The sequence below is a fragment of the Fusarium vanettenii genome, assembly GCF_000151355.1.
Source record: "Fusarium vanettenii 77-13-4 chromosome 6 genomic scaffold NECHAsca_20_chr6_4_0, whole genome shotgun sequence".
Lineage (NCBI taxonomy): Eukaryota > Fungi > Ascomycota > Sordariomycetes > Hypocreales > Nectriaceae > Fusarium > Fusarium vanettenii.
The window spans coordinates 149,098-168,249 of NW_003315865.1; the positions used below are offsets into that span (position 1 = coordinate 149,098).

The 19,152-nt window shown below is 52.7% G+C and overlaps 6 protein-coding genes across 6 annotated transcripts; 4 read left to right on the forward strand and 2 right to left on the reverse strand.

Moving 5' to 3' along the window:
• Positions 1–2,580: 2,580 nt before the first annotated feature.
• On the forward strand, positions 2,581–4,889 carry NECHADRAFT_104684 (uncharacterized protein; the record flags this gene model as incomplete). The annotated part of the gene is made up of 2 exons (XM_003044606.1): positions 2,581–4,224; positions 4,276–4,889. 2 exons carry the CDS (start codon positions 2,581–2,583, stop codon positions 4,660–4,662), a joined length of 2,031 nt encoding a protein of 676 aa, XP_003044652.1. The 3' UTR covers positions 4,663–4,889.
• Positions 4,890–5,124: 235 nt separating this feature from the next.
• NECHADRAFT_81430 (uncharacterized protein) lies at positions 5,125–6,217 on the forward strand (the record flags this gene model as incomplete). The annotated part of the gene is made up of 3 exons (XM_003044607.1): positions 5,125–5,286; positions 5,348–5,516; positions 5,631–6,217. The coding sequence occupies 3 exons, from the start codon at positions 5,125–5,127 to the stop codon at positions 6,215–6,217; spliced, it is 918 nt and encodes a 305-aa protein (XP_003044653.1).
• Positions 6,218–8,873: 2,656 nt separating this feature from the next.
• NECHADRAFT_81431 (uncharacterized protein) lies at positions 8,874–10,654 on the forward strand (the record flags this gene model as incomplete). Its single annotated transcript, XM_003044608.1, has 4 exons — positions 8,874–9,141; positions 9,344–10,101; positions 10,200–10,363; positions 10,576–10,654. 4 exons carry the CDS (start codon positions 8,874–8,876, stop codon positions 10,652–10,654), a joined length of 1,269 nt encoding a protein of 422 aa, XP_003044654.1.
• Positions 10,655–10,922: 268 nt separating this feature from the next.
• NECHADRAFT_81432 (uncharacterized protein) lies at positions 10,923–12,484 on the reverse strand (the record flags this gene model as incomplete). The annotated part of the gene is made up of 4 exons (XM_003045002.1): positions 10,923–10,964; positions 11,016–11,821; positions 11,871–12,252; positions 12,347–12,484. 4 exons carry the CDS (start codon positions 12,482–12,484, stop codon positions 10,923–10,925), a joined length of 1,368 nt encoding a protein of 455 aa, XP_003045048.1.
• A 1,903-nt stretch (positions 12,485–14,387) lies between these two features.
• Positions 14,388–16,786, forward strand: NECHADRAFT_11671 (uncharacterized protein; the record flags this gene model as incomplete). The annotated part of the gene is made up of 2 exons (XM_003044609.1): positions 14,388–15,476; positions 15,542–16,786. Coding segments are annotated over 2 exons (2,334 nt in total), but the record flags the coding sequence as incomplete, so codon positions are not given.
• Positions 16,787–17,161: 375 nt separating this feature from the next.
• Positions 17,162–18,133, reverse strand: NECHADRAFT_94258 (uncharacterized protein; the record flags this gene model as incomplete). Its single annotated transcript, XM_003045003.1, has 4 exons — positions 17,162–17,192; positions 17,241–17,419; positions 17,471–17,937; positions 18,112–18,133. The coding sequence occupies 4 exons, from the start codon at positions 18,131–18,133 to the stop codon at positions 17,162–17,164; spliced, it is 699 nt and encodes a 232-aa protein (XP_003045049.1).
• Positions 18,134–19,152: the final 1,019 nt, after the last annotated feature.

Consider the following 19,152-nt stretch of genomic DNA (forward strand, 5'->3'; position numbering starts at 1 on the left):
ACCACCAGAAGCATGGCATCATAATATGGTTTGGCACGTACTAAACACGTCAGTCAGAACTGATCTTGCTTGTAAATGTAGTCAAGAGAGAGTCCAAACAAAGTTGAGGCTAAGCACATCGATATGCCTGAGCACCCGATCTCAGAGGACCAACACAGAGACAAGGAGTGAAAAGATCCCGGCTGTGGCGCTAGGACGACATCCCCGGCATGTTTCCACGACACGCCAGCTGCTTACCAAATAAGGAATGGCAAATAGAAGTTCAGACGTCTGGGAGACACTCGCAACAAAGTGCCCTCGTGGGGTAAGGCTGAGCTCGCCTCTAAGGAAGCAATTTTACACCCCTGGGAATCTCGTGGTTCGTCGCCATCCGTTGTGAGTATTGCGTGCTGCTGCCTCATCCGTCATGTGGTGTCAACGGTTCCCCAAGCGAAGGATAACAGTGGCACCCCGAGGCGAAGTGATCCATCAGAATGATCGTGAACTGCTCCTTTCGGGGAGTTGATCGCCTCATTACCCCATCAATAGTCTCTAGCCAAGAGCGGAGGGGCCATTCGTCAAGCTCGGCTCGTCGGAGAGGAAATGAACAATTCACCAACTCCCCGTTTCCTCGTCCCACGTTGAGTAATCTGGTCGTTGCATCGCGAGCATGACGCCGATCAAGTCCCCGATGGCTTATTTTCGCCCGCCGACAGCCCGGAGGCGCCGACGACGGACTCCCCGCGGCAAGTCGCTGAAACGGGGATTCTTGGCGGAGATGTGCTCATCCAAAACTGCCATGTTGCCAAGACTGAAATAGTGATGCCTGGAGGGTGATCGCTTGGCAAAGAGCTTCCGTCTCTCGAGGGCTCCGCTTTGACTTTCAAGTTCCTGCGTCAGACCAAAAGGTTAAGCTTGTTTAGAATCGGAGATTATAAAAAGTTAGAAAGTATACGAGTCAGTAGTTGATCATTCAGTCTCGAAAAGATCCAGAAAGAGTGGGTGAGAAGTAAAAGATATCCACCTCATCAAGTAAACCCAACGTAAATCACACACACCGTAGGATATTGTGCCTGAATTGTGCAAGCAGTCAATGACGTCTGTCCAGGTCATTATGAGCTGTTACCACCAAACAGGGCCCATGACAGTCGCATCTTACGTACAGAAAGCCTGTTGTTTGGCAACTCTTCTAATTTACCTGACCTCTTCTCTGTAAGGGTAGACTTGTTGACCCCCATCTTGAAGTAAAAAGTGTCTCACGGCCATGCCGCGCGACCAACATGTGATATCTGCTGTATCAGAGGCGCATTGCGTGATTGATTCGAATATTCCCATTCGTCTCTTGGCGAGGAGGATCAGTTTCTTCAGCCGCAATCATCCATAGGGAAGGCGGCCCAAAAAAGAGCTGCCTCCTGGGGAAGACGGCAATCCTCGAGGTTTTTTGGAGACCCGGAGGTGCAGCTTTGGGGAACCCGTCGTCAGTCGTCTCGTCTTACCCACACCATTCAAGGAACATCAGGATCCCTGTTTATGGCGCAATGCCATTGTTGTTAGCTGGTTTGCCCCCCCTTCTTCTTCGAGTCGCGCGCGCCGCTGCCGCCCGATGTTCCGCTGCCTAGTTTTTTTGTGCTCTTCACTCTTTACCCCCTGGCGGAATGTCGCTACGCCGGCGACCCAGTTAGAGAAAGGGAAATGGGGAAATAGGATAGGCTGTGTTTATCGCCGTTATGCTTAATTCGACCGACCGTGTGTGGTGCTCCGTGTGAACCGCTCCGCCCCGACATCCTCACTTCCGGCCCCGTGTTCACCAGAGCCTCAATCCGGGGAGAGAGAACCTCACCGTCCCCGTCGCGAGCGGCTCTCGGTGATGCCCTCCATCTTCGAGGCAAAAGTCAGCAACAGCGTAAAAATCCTGCGGAGACGAACCTCCACCCCCGGTATGAAGCGCCAAGATGCTGGGCAAGCTTGGCAGCGGAGCCCTTTCACCCCCCGTTTGTGTCCGCCCGTTCACAGAGGAGTGCTGGTTTCTTTAGTCGTACGAAACGACTCTGGGAGGAGCGAGGAGATGCTCGCCAAGAGCTGTGATGGGGGTCATCCCGGCATGTCGCCGAGTCGATCTTTTGGCAGGCAAGCCAATCCTTTGTCCAGCTTTGATGCGAGGAGTTTGCCATGTTAACTGGGTCATTGTTGCAACGGGACCTGTCGCGATGCCCCGATCCTTGGATGAGGATGTTGGGCTTGCTCTCTTGGCCCACGTTATGTTACACCCGTCCCATCTCGTCTGGAATAAAAAGACGACTCTGTCCACGGATGGATCCAAGCATCGACAGTGTGTGTGTCCCAGCCTCTCGGGTCCTCGCTTCTTTTAACTCTCTCCTCCTTTGGTTGGACCCTGAGCGCATGCAGGAAGAGCCCTTGAACGAACCCTAATTCCTCAACCAAGTTGAGCCAGGTATTGCACCTTACCTGTACGTTGAAGCTGTATGTATCCCTGAAAACCTTCTTCTGCCTCAGTGACATGTGAGCTCGAGCTTACACTCCTCGAGGTTCCCTTTGGAAGATTAGAACCCACCCTTCTTCAACTGCTGCATACTTCCAACAATGGCAGTTCCCCCGATCCTCAAAAAGGTCGGCAAGTGGCTGTCGCCTCCCCCCTCGACCTCTGACGATGGCCGTGATCAATGGAACTCGCGGGCCTCCTTCCTGTTGGCGGCCATGGGTGGCTGCGCCGGCATGGGAAACCTTATTAGGTATCCCTCACAGGTCTACAACAACAACGGTCTACAGTGGTTCATCCCCTACCTCCTCTGCGTCTTTCTCATCGCCATCCCGACCTTGATTCTCGAGGTCAGCATCGGTCAGGCTTACCATGGAGGTTCTGTTGTTGCCTTTAATAATGTCAACCGTCGTCTCAAGGGTTTGGGTTTCAGTCTGTTGTACATTGGCTTCATCGTCGGCCCGTACTTTGTCGTCAACCTTTCATGGATCATGATCTACTTTCGCAACTCGTTCAAGAATCCTCTACCGTGGGAGGGACGAGCTGAAGAGTACTACTACCAAGACGTTGTCCAGAATGTCGACGCTATTCCCGGCAATAAGACCTTCAACTCGGTGCAGGACTACGTAAAGTATCCTGGTATTGCTCTGATCGGCGAGACTGTGGGATGGACCGCCTTTACTTGGTTCCTGGTTTGGATCTCAATCTTTCGAGGTATCGGTCAGACAGGTCGTGTCGTCTACTTCACCATGGGACTGCCTGTTATCATGACCATCATCCTCGTTGGCCGCTCCGTCTCCCTCCCCAACGCTGGCCGCGGCATCAAGCTGTACTTTGGCGAGTGGAATGGTGAGAAGCTTGGAAGTGGCGATATCTGGCAAACAGCCGCAGGCCAAGTCTTTTTCTCCACAGGCGTTGGTTTCGGCTACTTCAGTTCTTATGCGTCTTACAACCAGAAACACTCCAACGCAGTCATGGACTCGTGCCTGATTGTCGCCAGCAACGTCCTATTCGAGGGCTTCGCCGCCTTTGCTGCTTTCGGTGTTGTCGGCTACCTCAACATGATGCCTGTCCCTGGCGAGAGAATTGGTTCCTTTACCATCGGCTTCTTAACCTTGCCAACCGCCATCACCACTCTTCCTGGTCAAAATTTCTGGGCCTTTGCCCTCTTCTTCACTCTCATGGTCCTCGGATACAGTTCAGCCTTTGCTATGCTTGACGCAGTCGTCACTCTTGTCATGGACACCAACATCAAGACGCGTCGCGAGTGGGTTGTCACAGGTCTCGTCATCATCTCATTCCTCGTCTCACTCCCCTACTGCACCGAGTTTGGCTACGCCCTTTTGACCGGTGTAGACCGTTGGATCAACGATGTGGCTTTGGTGTTTGTCGTCTTTGGCGAATGTGCCTTTTCCACCACCTTCTACCGCTGGAGGGACGTTGCCGGCCAGGTCGGAAATCCTGCCTTTTTCATCTGGAACTTTGGATACTACGGTGGTATGGTGCTTGGTGTTGCTATTTCCCACGCTGTCCGCCCTGAAGCTGGTGCTGGTGTTGGCTTTGGTCTCTTTATTGCTGGCTCGGTCATCTCTGCCATCATCGGCAAGACACCTGATTCTGTGCCTCCAGCTCTTGAGTTTACTGAAGAGAAGGGATTCATTCGAAGGGCCATTGGCAGGAGCGCTGCTCTGAACCGCACCTTTAGTAACGTGTATCTCACCAAATTTTGGTATCTCGCTTTCTACTCGGTAAGTCATACACTCACATCACGGCCTTTAATCCGTGCTAACTGAAGATAGGGCCAGCAACTCCGAAGAGATCTCAACGTCATCGTTGGAACCGGAAAGAACTGGAGGATCCCCTCATTCTGGCCCATCCTCCTCCGCTTCGTCTCAGCCCCCGTTCTCGCCATCATCTACGGCTTCGCCTACCCAGCATTCCACGATCTCCGCGATGACCCCCTTCACATTCTCGGTTTCGCCATCGCCCACATCTGCCTACTCCTAATCGGCCTCGGCGTACTCGTACCTCGCTGGTACGACTGCATGATTCCTCCCAAGCGCCGCGAAGAGGGCAATATCCCATATGCCCCCAACGTGTTGCTAGGGAGCACCGATGCTCAGCAGAGTGATTCCATGGAGACGGGAGAAGGCGTTGAGGGCTCCAGCGAGGAGAAGCGCAGTTGAAGAGGATCTCTTGTTGTTTGAGACATGACAAGCATTATACTTTGAGGTAATATTTGTATCCTGTATACCACGGTTGGAGGCGAAGAGGAGATTGCTCATTCATACCCCCCATGTCCCTCTAGTTGAGGGCTTTGCAATTTGATCTTGCTCGTCACTCAAAGAGTCGAGTGATGAGGGAGCCATGAATAAAGGCCCGCGAATGACAATTGTCACGCTGAACAGGGCACATGATTTATCTTTTCTCTGTGCGAATTAATGTTGCCTGTTTGTGAGTTGGATATCGTGAGTTCAGGCTGTGCTTATTTTACCGCTATTTAGGCAAATGGTAAGCGTCGGGGATTTATCACGCCGTCTACTTTATCAACAATCATTCAAGATTCGCAACACTTTTCTTGACCTTGAAGTTTTAGAACAACGTCAACTTCTTCCACGAAAACAACCCTGCCTTAGTATTTCCTGACGATGCTCACCAAATCCACTCACGTCTACGCCCACCACGGCCTCCCTCTCGAATGCGACGTCTACACTCAAGACGCCGCCTCTGACACGCACGCCTTTCTCTACTTTCACCCTGGAGGACTTACAGATTGGGGTCGCGAGTTTATCGCCCCGTGGTTCGTACAGGTGAGTTCTCGTCTCTAAAAAGTGGCACCATGTCTAAAATCGTTCTCTCCCCGCAAACAAGGCTTGCCTCGAGAGGAAATGGACCTTGATCAGCGCCAGTTACCGGCTCATGCCTCAAGTTGGAACTCAAGGTCTTATCGATGATGTTTCGGCGGCATATCAGTTTGCGAGATCATGGGCTGTCAAGGATGGAAAAGAGCGGCCGGTCATATTGGGGGGTGCCAGTGCTGGTAAGTCAAGTATCACGATAGCTTCACTCAACAAGATGCTCATAAGCGCTTTAGGCTTTTTCAATTCTGTGCTGGTTATAAATAATTGCTCGCCGCCGCCTATCGCTCTACTAGGCATTTGTGGGCTTCACACCTTTCGCCATCCTTTTTACAACTCATCAACACTCCTCCTCCCAGAACCCATCGAAGATGCAGACGTGGCCGAGTTCATCAGCAGACCAATCGAAGTAGGCAAACAGGAAGTAGGAAGCATCGCAAGCTTTGCACTGGACAAGTTGCTGCCTGATGGATCAAAGAACCCAGACTATAAAGCACCCCAGGCACCGGTGATTCAAGATCCGCCTAAGCACCCCAGAGGTCACCTCTACGAGTACTACATCTACAAGAACGCCTGGCTCGACTTGGTTGGAGAGATCGATGCCGGGTATACCTGGGCAAAGGATCCAAGCAACAAACGACGAGTCGAGAGCTGGCCACCTACCGTTCTCATACACGGAGACGCAGACCTGCATGTGCCTCTGGACTCTGCCGAGCAAATGAGGGAGTGCCTCAGCGAAGACAAAGTGAGGCTGTTTGTGGCAAATGGTCTGCATCATTTGTTCGAGACGTTTTATTTCCTCGAGGATGATGAGCCGGGGATGGATGCTGTTAGAGATGCATTGAAGTGTCTTGATGGTATAGTTGCGGCAGCATCAAAGTAAGGCGCAGTAAAGAGGTTAGATATTCGTTGTAATGTTAGAGAAGACCTAATTGACTATAAGATGGAGAGATGATACTGCAAGTATGAGATTGATAAGGATCCAGAGCGCAAATATGTAAAGATCAAATCTTAACAATCCTGACAAATGCCGTAATATCACAGACACAGACCCCTTTCTTCATCAAAGCTATTCTTATCAACAACTCATTCTTGGCTCATGCCAAGAAATTCTTCTTGAGGCCAGCGACACGTCCAAATGATATGACTTGCGATAATCCAAACAAAAACCTCATCCTTACACACACACACCAAGAATATAAGCGAACGAGGCCCATGACGTACGCACTTTAACCAGCTGATATCAGGTGAGGCGACAGACCGTCATAAATGACAAGTAGTCCTTCTCGCATCCTTCTTTTTTTTTCCCCCGCCTCGTTTGTCGTACATTGCCAAGTAACAATGCAAAGAATCCCACATCCCGGTTCCTCTACGATAGAGTAGGAGTAAAAGACTTGGCCGGGGGAGAAAAGAGAGAGGATTGAGGGGAATACACGTCTTGATCACCTGGACCATGTCCTGGGGTAAGCGTAACCCGAGAAAGGACATGAGTATGAATGTGGAAATTATGGCCGATCCTAGCAAACGAGACGTGTCACTATAGGGCATTTTACAATGAGGCCAACGGGTAAAAAATGTCACCGATAGGATAACAATTTCTCCTTTGTTCGAAACGTTCTAGATCTTTCATCCTGTCTTTGGAAAACTCCGAGTCTCGCAGGAGACAATCGTAAGGCTGCTTGCATGCACACCACCCCAAGACTTCTTCCAAGATATGGCTTCAAAAGCCTGCCGATCACATCAAACCACCCCCTCTTTCTCTTATTTTTTTTTCCCCTACCGCGACAAGCGAAGGACGGGGTGAGTGGCTCAGTAACCCCCCGTCGTACCTGCAGTTCATCGAGGTAGTATCCTGACTACGGACTCGGTCAAGAGTTGCACATTCTTCGCATTCGCCACGAGAGACAGACCGATTCCTCACCGACTTGGTAACCTCTCGCCTCATTGCCCACATGGCTTGTGGGGAACGCCACTTTCTCAATACTGAATGAAACAGAAAAGTCAGGATACAAAGATACGGGTTGACCGGTTTGCTGTTTCTTCTCTGTAGCCTCACCGCCGAGGGAGAAGAAATGCAATCCTTACTTAGCGGCGTGGGAAAAAGAAAGCAAGAATGCTTCGGTTCCGATGACATTGGATAGCTCGGAAACTAGTCCTCTTTGCCCCCCCTCCCCTCTTCCAAGGATCCTTTGTGCCGCTCATGGCCCTGCTCATCATTGAACAAGGTTGAGATACCTACCTCTCGTACAGGCTTCGAGAATCAAAGAGTGTACGGAGTAGACCCTGTCCGATTGATTCAGATCCAATCAATCCCGCGTCTCACAACTCGCATCTCCCATCGACACTCGGCAGAAATGACAGGTCAAGCGCCGTCTAACCCGCGATCCTGGTTCTCGGCGTTGGAGCGAGCAAACGAACAACATGGGAGACGATCATCAAAACTCTCTTCGGCTCTCTTCTATCCCGTGACGTCTGTCTCATGCATCGAACCCTGTATGCTCTTGTGAATTGTTTCTCCAGAAGAAACGATGCACCGCTAGAAACGGTCCGTCCGTAGTCCAGCTCGGATCGCCGGGTACCAAGACCCGAGTCTATCCCAAGTCGTCACTAGGTTAGCTACCCAAAGGTCTCCCTACCTTTGTAGCAGTGTACATCCCCATCCCCATCCCATGGCATCAACACAGCACAGCCTTGGTCAGCCCTTCCTCCTCGCCTCCCCGAATCTTCTGGCCCGGCTTGATTCCCCGTCCGTTGGATCCATGTTTCATGCCTCCCTCCATCCACACACCGCACTCGGAGGTCATCCGCCGGGCCTATCCTCTCTCCTGGACTGACTCTGTTCAGCTCTGCTCTGCCTCTCTCTCCACTCTCTTGATAGACCTTGTCCTTGTCTTCCCCCCGTCTCCTCATTATGCCGTGGCTCCTCTCCATCCCATCCGCCAGCTCATCTCTCGCTTAAATCGGGATTCATCCCATCTCTTGACAACCGTCCAGACTCGCCATCATCCATTGGTCACCACCACCTGCCAGTCCTCTCGTTTCACAGGTCACTGACAGCCACCACCTCCATCGACACATGCCCAGCCCATCCTGACAGCTCGGCCCGGGTTGCATTAGTGCAGGAGTACAAGAGTGAGCCTTGAGGCCCTCCGTTTTACGCTTGCTTGATAGAGTTTGGAACCCTTGCTCATAGGTCCATCCCAAAGTCCGCCTCGGCCGGGTCGCATTAGTGCCCGAGTTTTGGGAGCTGGAAAGCACTCTCGGGGCGAGTTGTTAAACCGCCGCCTGCTTCTACTTATCGCAGTTCCCGCAGCATCTCGGTCAGGCTCACTGCCAAGAGTCAGCAACATTACCAGTTACCATCAGGTTATGACTTGCAGCCACTAAGAGCAAGAAAATACACGGCAGAGATTCGTGTATCGATTCACAACAGATTCAGACACTTCGGCGATCCATACCAGGAACTCGCCTGTGTACGACCCATCAAGTTGGATTCTCCCATTTCAGCAGAGCCAAACGAGGAGGTGACAGTCGACACGATGTCACCCTCCAAGATAGCAGAGCCGTGGCGATTGACAGCCTCTGAGGTCCTCTCCAGAATCCAGGCTGATGAGCTTTCGGTCCAAGATTACGCCAGATCTCTGCTCGAGAGGATCAAGGCCCGGGACGATCAAGTGCAGGCCTGGGCACATTTCGACGAAGATCTGGTGATCGAGCAAGCAAAGGCCCTGGATGAGGTACCAAAGAAGAGCCGAGGTCCTCTTCATGGCCTGCCTATTGCAGTCAAGGATGTCATCTACACCAAGGGTAAGCCAACCGAGCACCAAAAAGGGATCATCAACTGACCTCGCCAGACATGCCCACCCAACACAACTCGTCCCTATACGAAGGAAGCTTTCCCGAGGTTGATGCCGCCTCAGTCCGCACCCTCCGTCATGCAGGCGCTCTCATCTTTGGTAACTCCGTTTCCCCATCCACTCGGGATTCCCACTTACAATCCCACCCCCAGGCAAGACGACAACCGCCCAGTTCGCAGCCGTCCACGTCGGTCCAAAGACCCGCAACCCCCACGACCCCCTCCGCACCCCCGGTGGATCGTCTACCGGCTCCGGCGCCGTCGTCGCCGACTTCCAGGCTCCCCTTTCCCTGGGTACCCAGACCGGCGGCTCCATGATCCGGCCTGCCTCGTTCAACGGCATTTATGGCCTCAAGCCCACGTGGAACTCGGTTTCTCGCGAGGGGTCCAAGATCTACTCCCTGACCTTTGACACACTGGGGTGGTTTGCTCGGTGTGTTGATGACCTCGCGCTCTTGGCTGATGTTTTCGGCATCCAAGACGACAAGCCAGAGGAGGATGCAACTGTGTTTGAAGGCGTCAAAGGTGCGCGTTTCGCCATCTGCAAGACAGTCGTCTGGCCCTTTGCTGGCCCTGGCACCCAAGAAGCCTTGTCCAAAGCTGCCGCCCTTCTTGAAGCCCATGGCGCCATCGTCGAAGAGGTCGACCTCCCGTCAGAATTCGACAACCTCCCAGAATGGCATCGCGTGGTCCTTCACTGCGAAGGCGGTACCGCATTCTTGCCGGAGTATCGTGTCGGGAGGGATCACATCAACCAAGTTCTTGTCGATCATGTCGAGAACATCAACGGATTCACCCGCAAGGAGCACTTAGAGGCGTTTGATGGCATGGCGGCCCTTCGACCCAAGTTTGATGAGATTGCTGGGCAGTACGCAGCTTTCATCACCCCAAGCGTGCCTGATGAGGCACCTGTTGGTCTCGAAAGCACGGGGAGTCACATCTTTTGCTGTATTTGGAGTGCAAGTCCCCCTTGCCCTCTCTCTTGTCAGGAGAGCTAACATGGACATAGGCCCTGCACACGCCCGTGCTCAACGTCCCCGGCTTCAAGGGCGCCCACGACATGCCCATCGGGGTGTCCCTGGTAGCGCCACGATATCGTGATCGTCATCTTCTCGATGTCGGCAAAGCGGTCGGTGAAATCTTTGAGGCTGAAGGCGGATGGGAGACCAAGCTGTAAGCGTGCCATCATGATATGCGAACACTTGAGCTGTCAGCCGTGGTCAAGGCCACGTCTTCTGAAACGGTTGAGGTTTACAATGGCGCATCGTGGAACTGGAAACAGGTTAGAGGTATAGGTACAGATAGACGGTAACAGGGACGGATAAGACCAGGCGTCTTCGGATAGTTAGTATGGATGTTGAATGCTTTTCGTATTTTCCCATCAGGGCGCTGGACGATTGCCGACGACTCTCGTCGACAAAGGAGTCTATATCCCAAAAATCCGTCCATGACCAGAACCGCTGACATTAATTGCTCGTTACAAAGATAATAACTGTGATCGCAACCCTGGACCCGAGCCCCTCGTCGTCCAATGCCCACCCAATATTACAATTCATGCTTGCGTGAATAGGTAACCGTACATACTCCGGAACGTGGTTTCCAAGCTCTTGGCTTCACAAATGTGAAGGAAATGCTGAGAATGTGAGTGAAGGAAGAGGGTGTCAAGTATTGCCCGATAAAGAATAAACAAAAAGATGCCTGTGGGAAAGATGGCCCAATGTGTTGAAGTAGCTCATCGCTTCACAGGGATGATCTTGTCGATACAATCGGCAACCTATCACGACATTAGTTATCATCCATGAAAGTCTAAATTAGGAATATTCACCTCATCGAGTAGCACGCCTTGATTTCGTAGATAGTGGCCCATGCTCTTCACAAGCTCAACCTGCTCATCAGGAGAAAGACTGGTAATGGCAGTCTCGAGAACAGTGCCAAGGTTGACCTTGTGGATGGCGATGAAACTGTGGTAGTACATGTAGGCGAAGAAACCCATGATGAACTGGCAGTCCATGCGATCAGTGATACCACCGTGGCCAGGAATAGAGTCGCCAAAGTCCTTGATCTTGAAGGTGCGCTTGAGGCCAGATGCGAAGAAACCGCCAAAGGGAGCAATTAGTGAGGCAAAAGTGGCGAGGTTGAGGGCGTGGAGTTGCATAGGAGCAAAGGTGACCGAGAAGTGAGTGTTTTCAGGAAGGAAGAAGAGCTCGGGGAGCTCGTATGTCTTAAGTAGGAAGACGGGGTTAGGGTCGCACTGAAGACCAGTGAAGATATTGGCGCCGAGGTCATTAACAGGGCAGATGAAGTACTTGGATCGCATCATGATGTTGACAAGGATCATGCCAAAGAGGATGGTCATGATCCAGGCACCAACAAAGCCCTCGACCGTCTTCTTGGGAGATAGCTTGATGAGCTGGGTGCGGCCAAACATGATACCGCAGATATAAGCAAAGATGTCGTTGGTGATGACCAGAGCGGCGGGCAAGAAGAACCAGATCATGCCCTCAAACACATTGTTCATGATAAAGTGTGCTTGGACCACAATCAGGTAGAGAGCCATGTGTGTCCAAGCAAAGTTGGTAAACTGGAACTTGTAGTGGCCAGCCTGAAGGGAAGCAACAAAGAAGACGAAACCTATCAGCGGTTAGAGTCGGCAATTCAGATACGTTTATCGGATACTCACCAAAGACATAGAGAATGAAGCTGATGAAGCGGTGGTGAGTCGCCAGAGGCAGCAACACCTTGTCAACCAGGACAATGTGCTTGAAGTAGTAAATGACGGTCTCGCCGTAGAGGAAGTACATTGTCGTCGCAAGCCAGTACCAGTTAAGACTCTTAGTGGAGCGCAGAGAGCGGGCGCGACTGGGGACGTTGGCGATGGCGATGACCTCCTTGAAGGAAATGATCTGGACGGCCGTGATGATGCAGATGATGTAGATATGGCCCATGAAGAGTGCCGTAAAGAACATGGCGAACATGACAAAGGTCCAGAAGGTGCGCGTCATGAAGTTGGCCTTCTTCTTTTCGTACTCGGTCTTCTTCTCTTCGGGAGTGGGAGGCTTTTGCTATCATGATCAGTCAGTTACCGTGTCTTTTCGCCGAGAGCACTGGCTGGCTCTCAAGAACTCCTAGTCTCGGCCGCCAATTGCGCATGCTCACCTCGTTCACTGTCTCCAGCTGATCCTTGTTCTGGAACTTGGCCTTAGTGGGAGACCCATCCTCGCTGCTGAAGCTGGATCGTCGTCCGTCGGATCCGTTGCGGTTGGGGAACCTAACCCCTCTCTTTGATCGAGCCATGGCTATAGAAGGTGTTTTTCGGATGTGCAGCGGCTTCTAGTGGTGACTTCTGTCGCGGAGATGCTGCTCGCAAGCTCTGCAATGTCCGGAGTCGTCGGTCGGCGTTGGTCGAGGTTCCGGTGAACTCGACTTGTAAGCGGTCGCTCGCGAGATGTCCTCGTCTCGTACTCTCGAAAGAAATTCCAAACAAGAGGCTACTATCGCAGCTTCGTTATAGTGTCGCGCTGTCCACGGAACAAGCTCAAGATTGCTGAAAAGAAACGTGTGGGCAAAAGTGACGACGTAGGATTATGGGTGTGTCCGCGGTCAGAAAGATGGCTCGACTCGAAGGGGAAAAAAGGAAGGAAGTAGCTGGCTGTCCGTCAGCGGTTTGCGCTTCTCGAGGACGGAAGCTGCGGGTGCTGTCGAGTGGGCAGGTGAGCTCACTCTCGCAATAATCTGGCGATGATGATGGGGATGGGAAATGGTGGTTTTGAAAAGTCGAGCTGCGTAGTCCGTCACTAAGTGAACGTTAGCCCCCCAGCATTTCCGAGAAGCGGGTGGAGGGTTTTCCTGCCTGCAAGCGTCAGTGTCCGTTAGTGCTCTAGCTGTTAGCGCGTGTCCGCTGTGCTGTGCTTTGCTGGGCGCTGACGCTGACGCTCCTGGAGCCTTGGACACGCGCTAACAGCATGGAACACGTCCGCCCAATCTCAACCAAACTTCCACTCCCAGCCAGCGGAGTACTGTTCCATCCCCCGCGGCTGTGGCTTGACGTGTCCCGGTGGTTCCAGCGGAGTTCTGGGGCGCCAAGTTGCGCCGGACACATCGGTCGGGTTTTACATCAAAGCCGGCAAGGTATCTCCTCGTTCCCGAGCTTGAGCCACTTCCTAAGTCCAGGTATACTATCGCTACGCGTATTTGCATGATCCGTTGCTACATGGTTTACAATGCCATTATAGCACGGTTCTCGTTTGAATACCGTGGCTGCTATCGAGTACAGGACGGTGAACAAGCCCCAGATGCAGGGGCTGATTAGCTGTGGGACACGGAGCCGCCCAAACAAGCTGTTTTCATAGGGCGAAACCATCAAAGAGAGATCTGTTGTCAGATCCGCCCGCCACTTTAAAGACGGAAAAGGACAAAGGGGCTTGAATGGCTGTTTAACGGAGTTGAAGCTGTTGCCGTCAGGATTTTGAGCATGTCCCATGTAATCGGTACCTAGCCTTCAAAATCCACAATCAGCCCGGTCCCGAGCTGCTGATTTTGACTCCTCTCCGAAAGGCCGATGGGGTCTTGTTCCCCTTCTCCGCCGGCCGCTGAGTAAGGACCTAAACCCTAACGTGGTTTCTTGTCAGTGACGTCGCATGTCGATTGCATTGGACTTCGTGGCATTGGAGAAGCGCCAAGCTTGACTGGTAATTTACCAGCCCGCAGCATCCGGCACCAGGAGCATGATCCCCACAAGTCATCTCTCCGCTCGCTCTCGCTCTCGTTCATATTTCAACCCGGAGCTGGAGGTGAGAGGCCTCTTTCCAGGAGAACACCCCGTGACCTGAGGTTGTCTTCTCGAAAAGCACGTTTTGCTGCTGGATCAAGGTGCACCAACGTTGTCCAAAATCAAGCTTGACGACATCAATGACGCAGCTGGCTCTTCACATGCTCGAGAATGTGCGAGCCCCACCCACACAAAAACTGCGCCACAGTGTTCCTCAGGAACGTGGCTGATGACGGTCAGCTCACCAGCCACAAACAGCAATTGAGCTTCTTTATTGCCCACGTGATCTCGCGTCGCGTCTTCAGCTGTTTTCAACCCTGTCACCAGAGGTCGCGACGGGACCATTTGCTCCAGGCACCGGGTCTACAGCTTCAGTGTCTCGCTCAATGGAGCTGGCCCCTTCCCTCCAAAACGCCATGAATCATGGACCTGGACGAATTCTCAGATGACGGCCTCGACGACCTCCCCGATAACGCCCTTCAAGAGCTCGAGGACAATGCTATTCAACTCACGCAGGCTCATGCAGCCTCAAAACCATCGACGCAACGCCAGGGAAACGGATCTCCAGAGGTCATTTGGGTCGAGGACGATGATCTAGATACGACTGAAGTGACCAATGATGCAGGCGTTCCCATCGGAAGACCTGTCATTGACAGCGCCCGGCAACAGCAGATTCACTCGTCACAGAACCAGCTCAACCCCGAGTCTCGACGGTCGATCCCGCCCCCCAACCCTCGATGGAACCCGGCAATTGATCCTACGAAACGACGCCCAGTGGTGCAGACTCCCCCACGTCACCCGAGTGCAGGACCGCCCAGACAGCCTCTATACACATCGGACCAGTTCCAAACCCAGAGTTCCAACTTGCCTCCCCCTCAACACAGCCAATTTGCCCGACCTCCTCTTCCTCAGAGCCGCCTTGGGCCCTCTCAACCTTCCCAGAGTCAACATGGCGATATTCTGTCAGCGCTCCAGTTGCGAGTGCGGGCACTTGAGACCGAGCTCCATGCTGCCCGCGGCGAGGTGTCCATCATACGATCCAATTCTGTGAAGGCGAAGCAGCAGCACGATGCAGACATGGCCCGGTTGAAAAGGCTCAACTCGGAGCAGCTGGCAGAAAAAGAACGGATTGCCGAGGCAGCTGTTGCCGCCCAGCAAAGTGCCAATACGGAGCTACAATTCATCCAACAAGACATGAGAGAGGTTAGCAACCGAGCTCGTCAAAAAGATGTCCCTGCGAAAGTTGGATCAGGCGTCACAACCCCCCGAAAGGCGGCCAAATCATGGAAGATGGCGGATGGCTTTGATGAAATGGACATTGTCTTGAGCCCCAGCAAAGGACAGGGAAGAAGCAGAAATCCTGGCTCGGTGGCCTCCCATGTGGGCGAACGAACGCCCAGCAAAGGCAAAAGGAAACGACCAACAGTTGACAGCCCAGTCATGGCACTAGAGACTCATACAGACAGTTTTGACAGCAGCACTAGCAAGCCCGAGCCCCCTGTACAGCAGGCCCCGATTGTGGTTGCAGCGCCGCCAGCTCTTCCTTTTGAGGTACGAACTTGGCTCCTTTGGTTGGAATTCAGCTAATTCGTCTCCAGTTCTTGCAACTTGTGCTAGATCATAGCACTCTACATAACCAGCCGCCAACCTTTGACATCCTGTCCCGCTTCTCCTTTGCCTCAGATCCAGACACATCCTTTTCAGCCATCATCTTCCAGAAGATCCCTCTCATGGGAAATCCGCTACGACCCATGCAACAGCTGGTGGACTTTGCAAACTTGATGGTAGCAATTTGGAACCGTTGTATCGAGGAGCAGCTGTGGGAGCCTATCAAGTATCTGATTGCTCTTATATCATTCACTTTCTCACTTCACGCTACTGAGGTGGCTCCCCATGTTATACCAAACCTTGCTCCCTCAGTCCATGCGACAATTTGCAACCTAGCAACGTGGCGTAGCCGATTTCCAGAGCAGGAACTGCTCAAGAAGGAACAATATCTCGCCATGGAGGAACATATCAACATAGTTGACGTTCTATCTCTGCTCTACACCACGTCGCTTGCTTGTTCTACCGCTACGGACCCAGAGGATCCAAGCCAGTCCCAGGCGGCGCTGTTCTGGCAATGCATGTCCCTCGATCCCATCTCTCTTCTCATGGGGCCCAGGCAGAAATTGGCTGATATGCTAGGAATGCTGGAACTGCTTGCTGTGTCTTCCCTTCCCGACTCGATTGGGCCTATCACGGATGATCAAGACCCTCCACATGTCGCTTATTCCATGATCAACTTTGTCTCGGCCAAGCTTAATGACTATCCCCAGTCAGTCACAACCCGGGCTCAGAAGCATATCGTTCGCTTGGCGGCACTGAGGACGCTTCGGTCTTTTGCCCGATATCCTTTCGGTGCTATTCAGCTTGCGTCTCACAATCTCGCACTTCCTCGGCTGGTTACTTGCCTGAGTACCAGCATTGACGAGCTGTACGACCAGCCAATTCCGCCCACCATTCTACCGCAGACCCCTCAAAAATGCAGGACCCGCGAAGATGTAGCGACTTCAACAAACATCTATCGGATTATCTCGCAAAGTGTTCTCCTGATTCACGCTCTTGTGACGGGTCCTGAGACGGCCAATATTGCCGACTTTGGCCCAAAGCTCTCGGCAGCTTGCGGCGGAAGCCAGCGATATCTTCTCGCGCTTGGACGGCTCACATTTGCGGAAGAGGATTTGGTCTTGGAGGCCGGGATTGATGCAGAAACTGCCGAGGCGGCACACGAATTGCTCGAATTGGCGGTGACGCCTGACGAAGGAGAAGTGGTGAGCGAGGCATTTGGAGAATAGTATGATATGGCTTGGAGATAGTAGGTCGGTTTCAAAAAGGAGCATGCATATTTGGCGTTTAGATGAAAAAACATGAGCATTTACATGGGCTCAAGGTGGGAGTTGAGTTATCTGACAGGCGGCTGTTCTTGGGTGACGGCGTTTTGGAAAAGTAGGAGTGGTGAGATACCAGTATACAATGGAGCCAACAACTTGGCAGCAACGGTGGCAGTTTTGATCAAGGACATGTTTGTATTCTCACGGCTATAGCACAATATAATCAGACGAGCGAGAAGGGGATTTGGTGCCCTTCTCGCTCATCAACACCTGCTTCACTGCCAACAACCACCAACTCCTCGCTTCAGCATCACTAATACACACTCCAGTTCAACCATTGTACGAAACATGTACATGGTCCCTGCATGACAGGTTAGACTTTGTTGCTGATGTAAGAATGTCGACTTACCAATGGTTCTGAGTCAGGTCGCCGCGATCCTCCATGGTGCGCCAGCTCTCCCAGTTCTTGTTCGTCCCGTCGACAGATGTGGTCCAAATCTTTTGTCCCCAGATGACGTACTTGAGGTTCAGAGTGGCGCGATTTCTCATGCACCACTCAGCGATTTCCTTGCCCGAGAGGGTAGCAGACTATTCACATATTAGCTATCACACCAGTGCAAAGATGTGAGGTTGACTTACACCACCGCCGTCGGCACACATGAAATCAGTCGCCAGTCCACAGCAGTGATCAGACGATCCAGGACAAGAGCAATCCCTCTTACATCCAATCTCCCTCACACGTCCAGGAAAAGCAGCAACGACCTTTTTAGCACCATCGACAGCAACCTGCTTACAAGCCCCGACAGCCGGGATATTCGGCGCCGGGTACCCACCAAACCCGGACCCGCCAGCGGAGCAGCACCGCATCTGCCCGGGGCCGGGACACTGGTTTGTCACGGAGCTTCCGGCGCAGTCGGACGTCCAGCGGCAGTTCCCCGAGGCGCCATTTGCGCAACTGGGCTTGGAGCAGCACTTGATGTTGGCGGCGTCGGCGGGGCAGGCTCCTGAGATGGAGGTTCCGCCGGCTGAGGTGCAGGCCGCGTCTGTGATGCACACGCCGGCGATGCCGTTGGGGCCGTAGCAGGGCTCGTTGGAGGCTGCTAGGGCTGAGGGGAGGAGAAGAGGGAGAAGGGTTGTGAAGCGCATGATGTGATGTATGGATGTGTAAAGGGTGGGTGGTGTGAGACTTGGTGATGGACTACTCTTCATGCACTTACAACTTCTGGGCAATGGATGGCCTTTTATACTCGCGCCCTCGACTGATCTTGCCCTCTCTCAACTCACAAAAACGATCATCATCATCATTCCATGTTCCACGCAGCATCACAAGAAATCCCGCCTGCTTGTTTCGTATTGATCAACACGGGTTGCCCCTCCGTTGCCGTCATTTGTGTCTCGTCACCAGCCAGTAAAGATCACCAAGCGTTCTATCTACAGCATGAAGCCATGATCCCCAATCTCCACCGGCGTCACAGAGCCACGTCCAATTCCCTGTCAATCTTTTTCAGCTCTCCCGTCCAAGCTTCCTCTTTCAACCTTTCCCTGCAAGCATCCCCCGTTTAAAACCGGAAGGTCGTAGTTTAATCGCCCGACCACCCGGCCGATCAACAAGATCAGCATCCTTTTCCAGACGACCATCACCCCTTGGCAACGCCTATCTCCCAAGCTGAACAAACCCCTCGCATCCCACGTGTAGTGACCGTACCGCCCAAGTCGGCAGTTAGGATACTCTCAAAAACATGCCATGCCAGGGCTGGTAGATGCATCTTTGCATCGGTGGCTTGTTTCGGCCCACACGGGGATGGCTGCATGGTTCTGCAGGGGTGATGGCGGGAAACGTTCAAGCTTAAGCTTAGAGATAGTCGATAGATGAGACAGGTTTCTCCCCTGGTCATAATCCGGGGCAATTTTGAGCCGGCAGTGCGACCAAGGAAAACAGTTTATAGACGGGACATAGCACGACGATCCTCGAAACGACGACATTGATGTTTCGTATTAAACGTTAGGGGTAATACCTGTCAAATGCCCATCGACCAAGGCAATCCAAACGACATAGCAAGAGTGCTCACCTAGTTCTGAGTATTGCAGCTTGGGCAAACCCTTCCCTTCCTCACGCTCTGGGTACACCCCTTGGCAGAGCAAGCAACGCTGACGGCGCCGCAACGTCTACACTTTTCGTCCGATTTGGCTGACGAGCCGCACTTTGCGCAAGTGAGCTTGTGCTTGTTGATCGGATGGACCCGCAACGAGATCATGACGGCCGAGAAGGGCTCAATATGTAGTTAATGATGCTTGAGTTAGTTGGTAGTTTCTGGCAATCT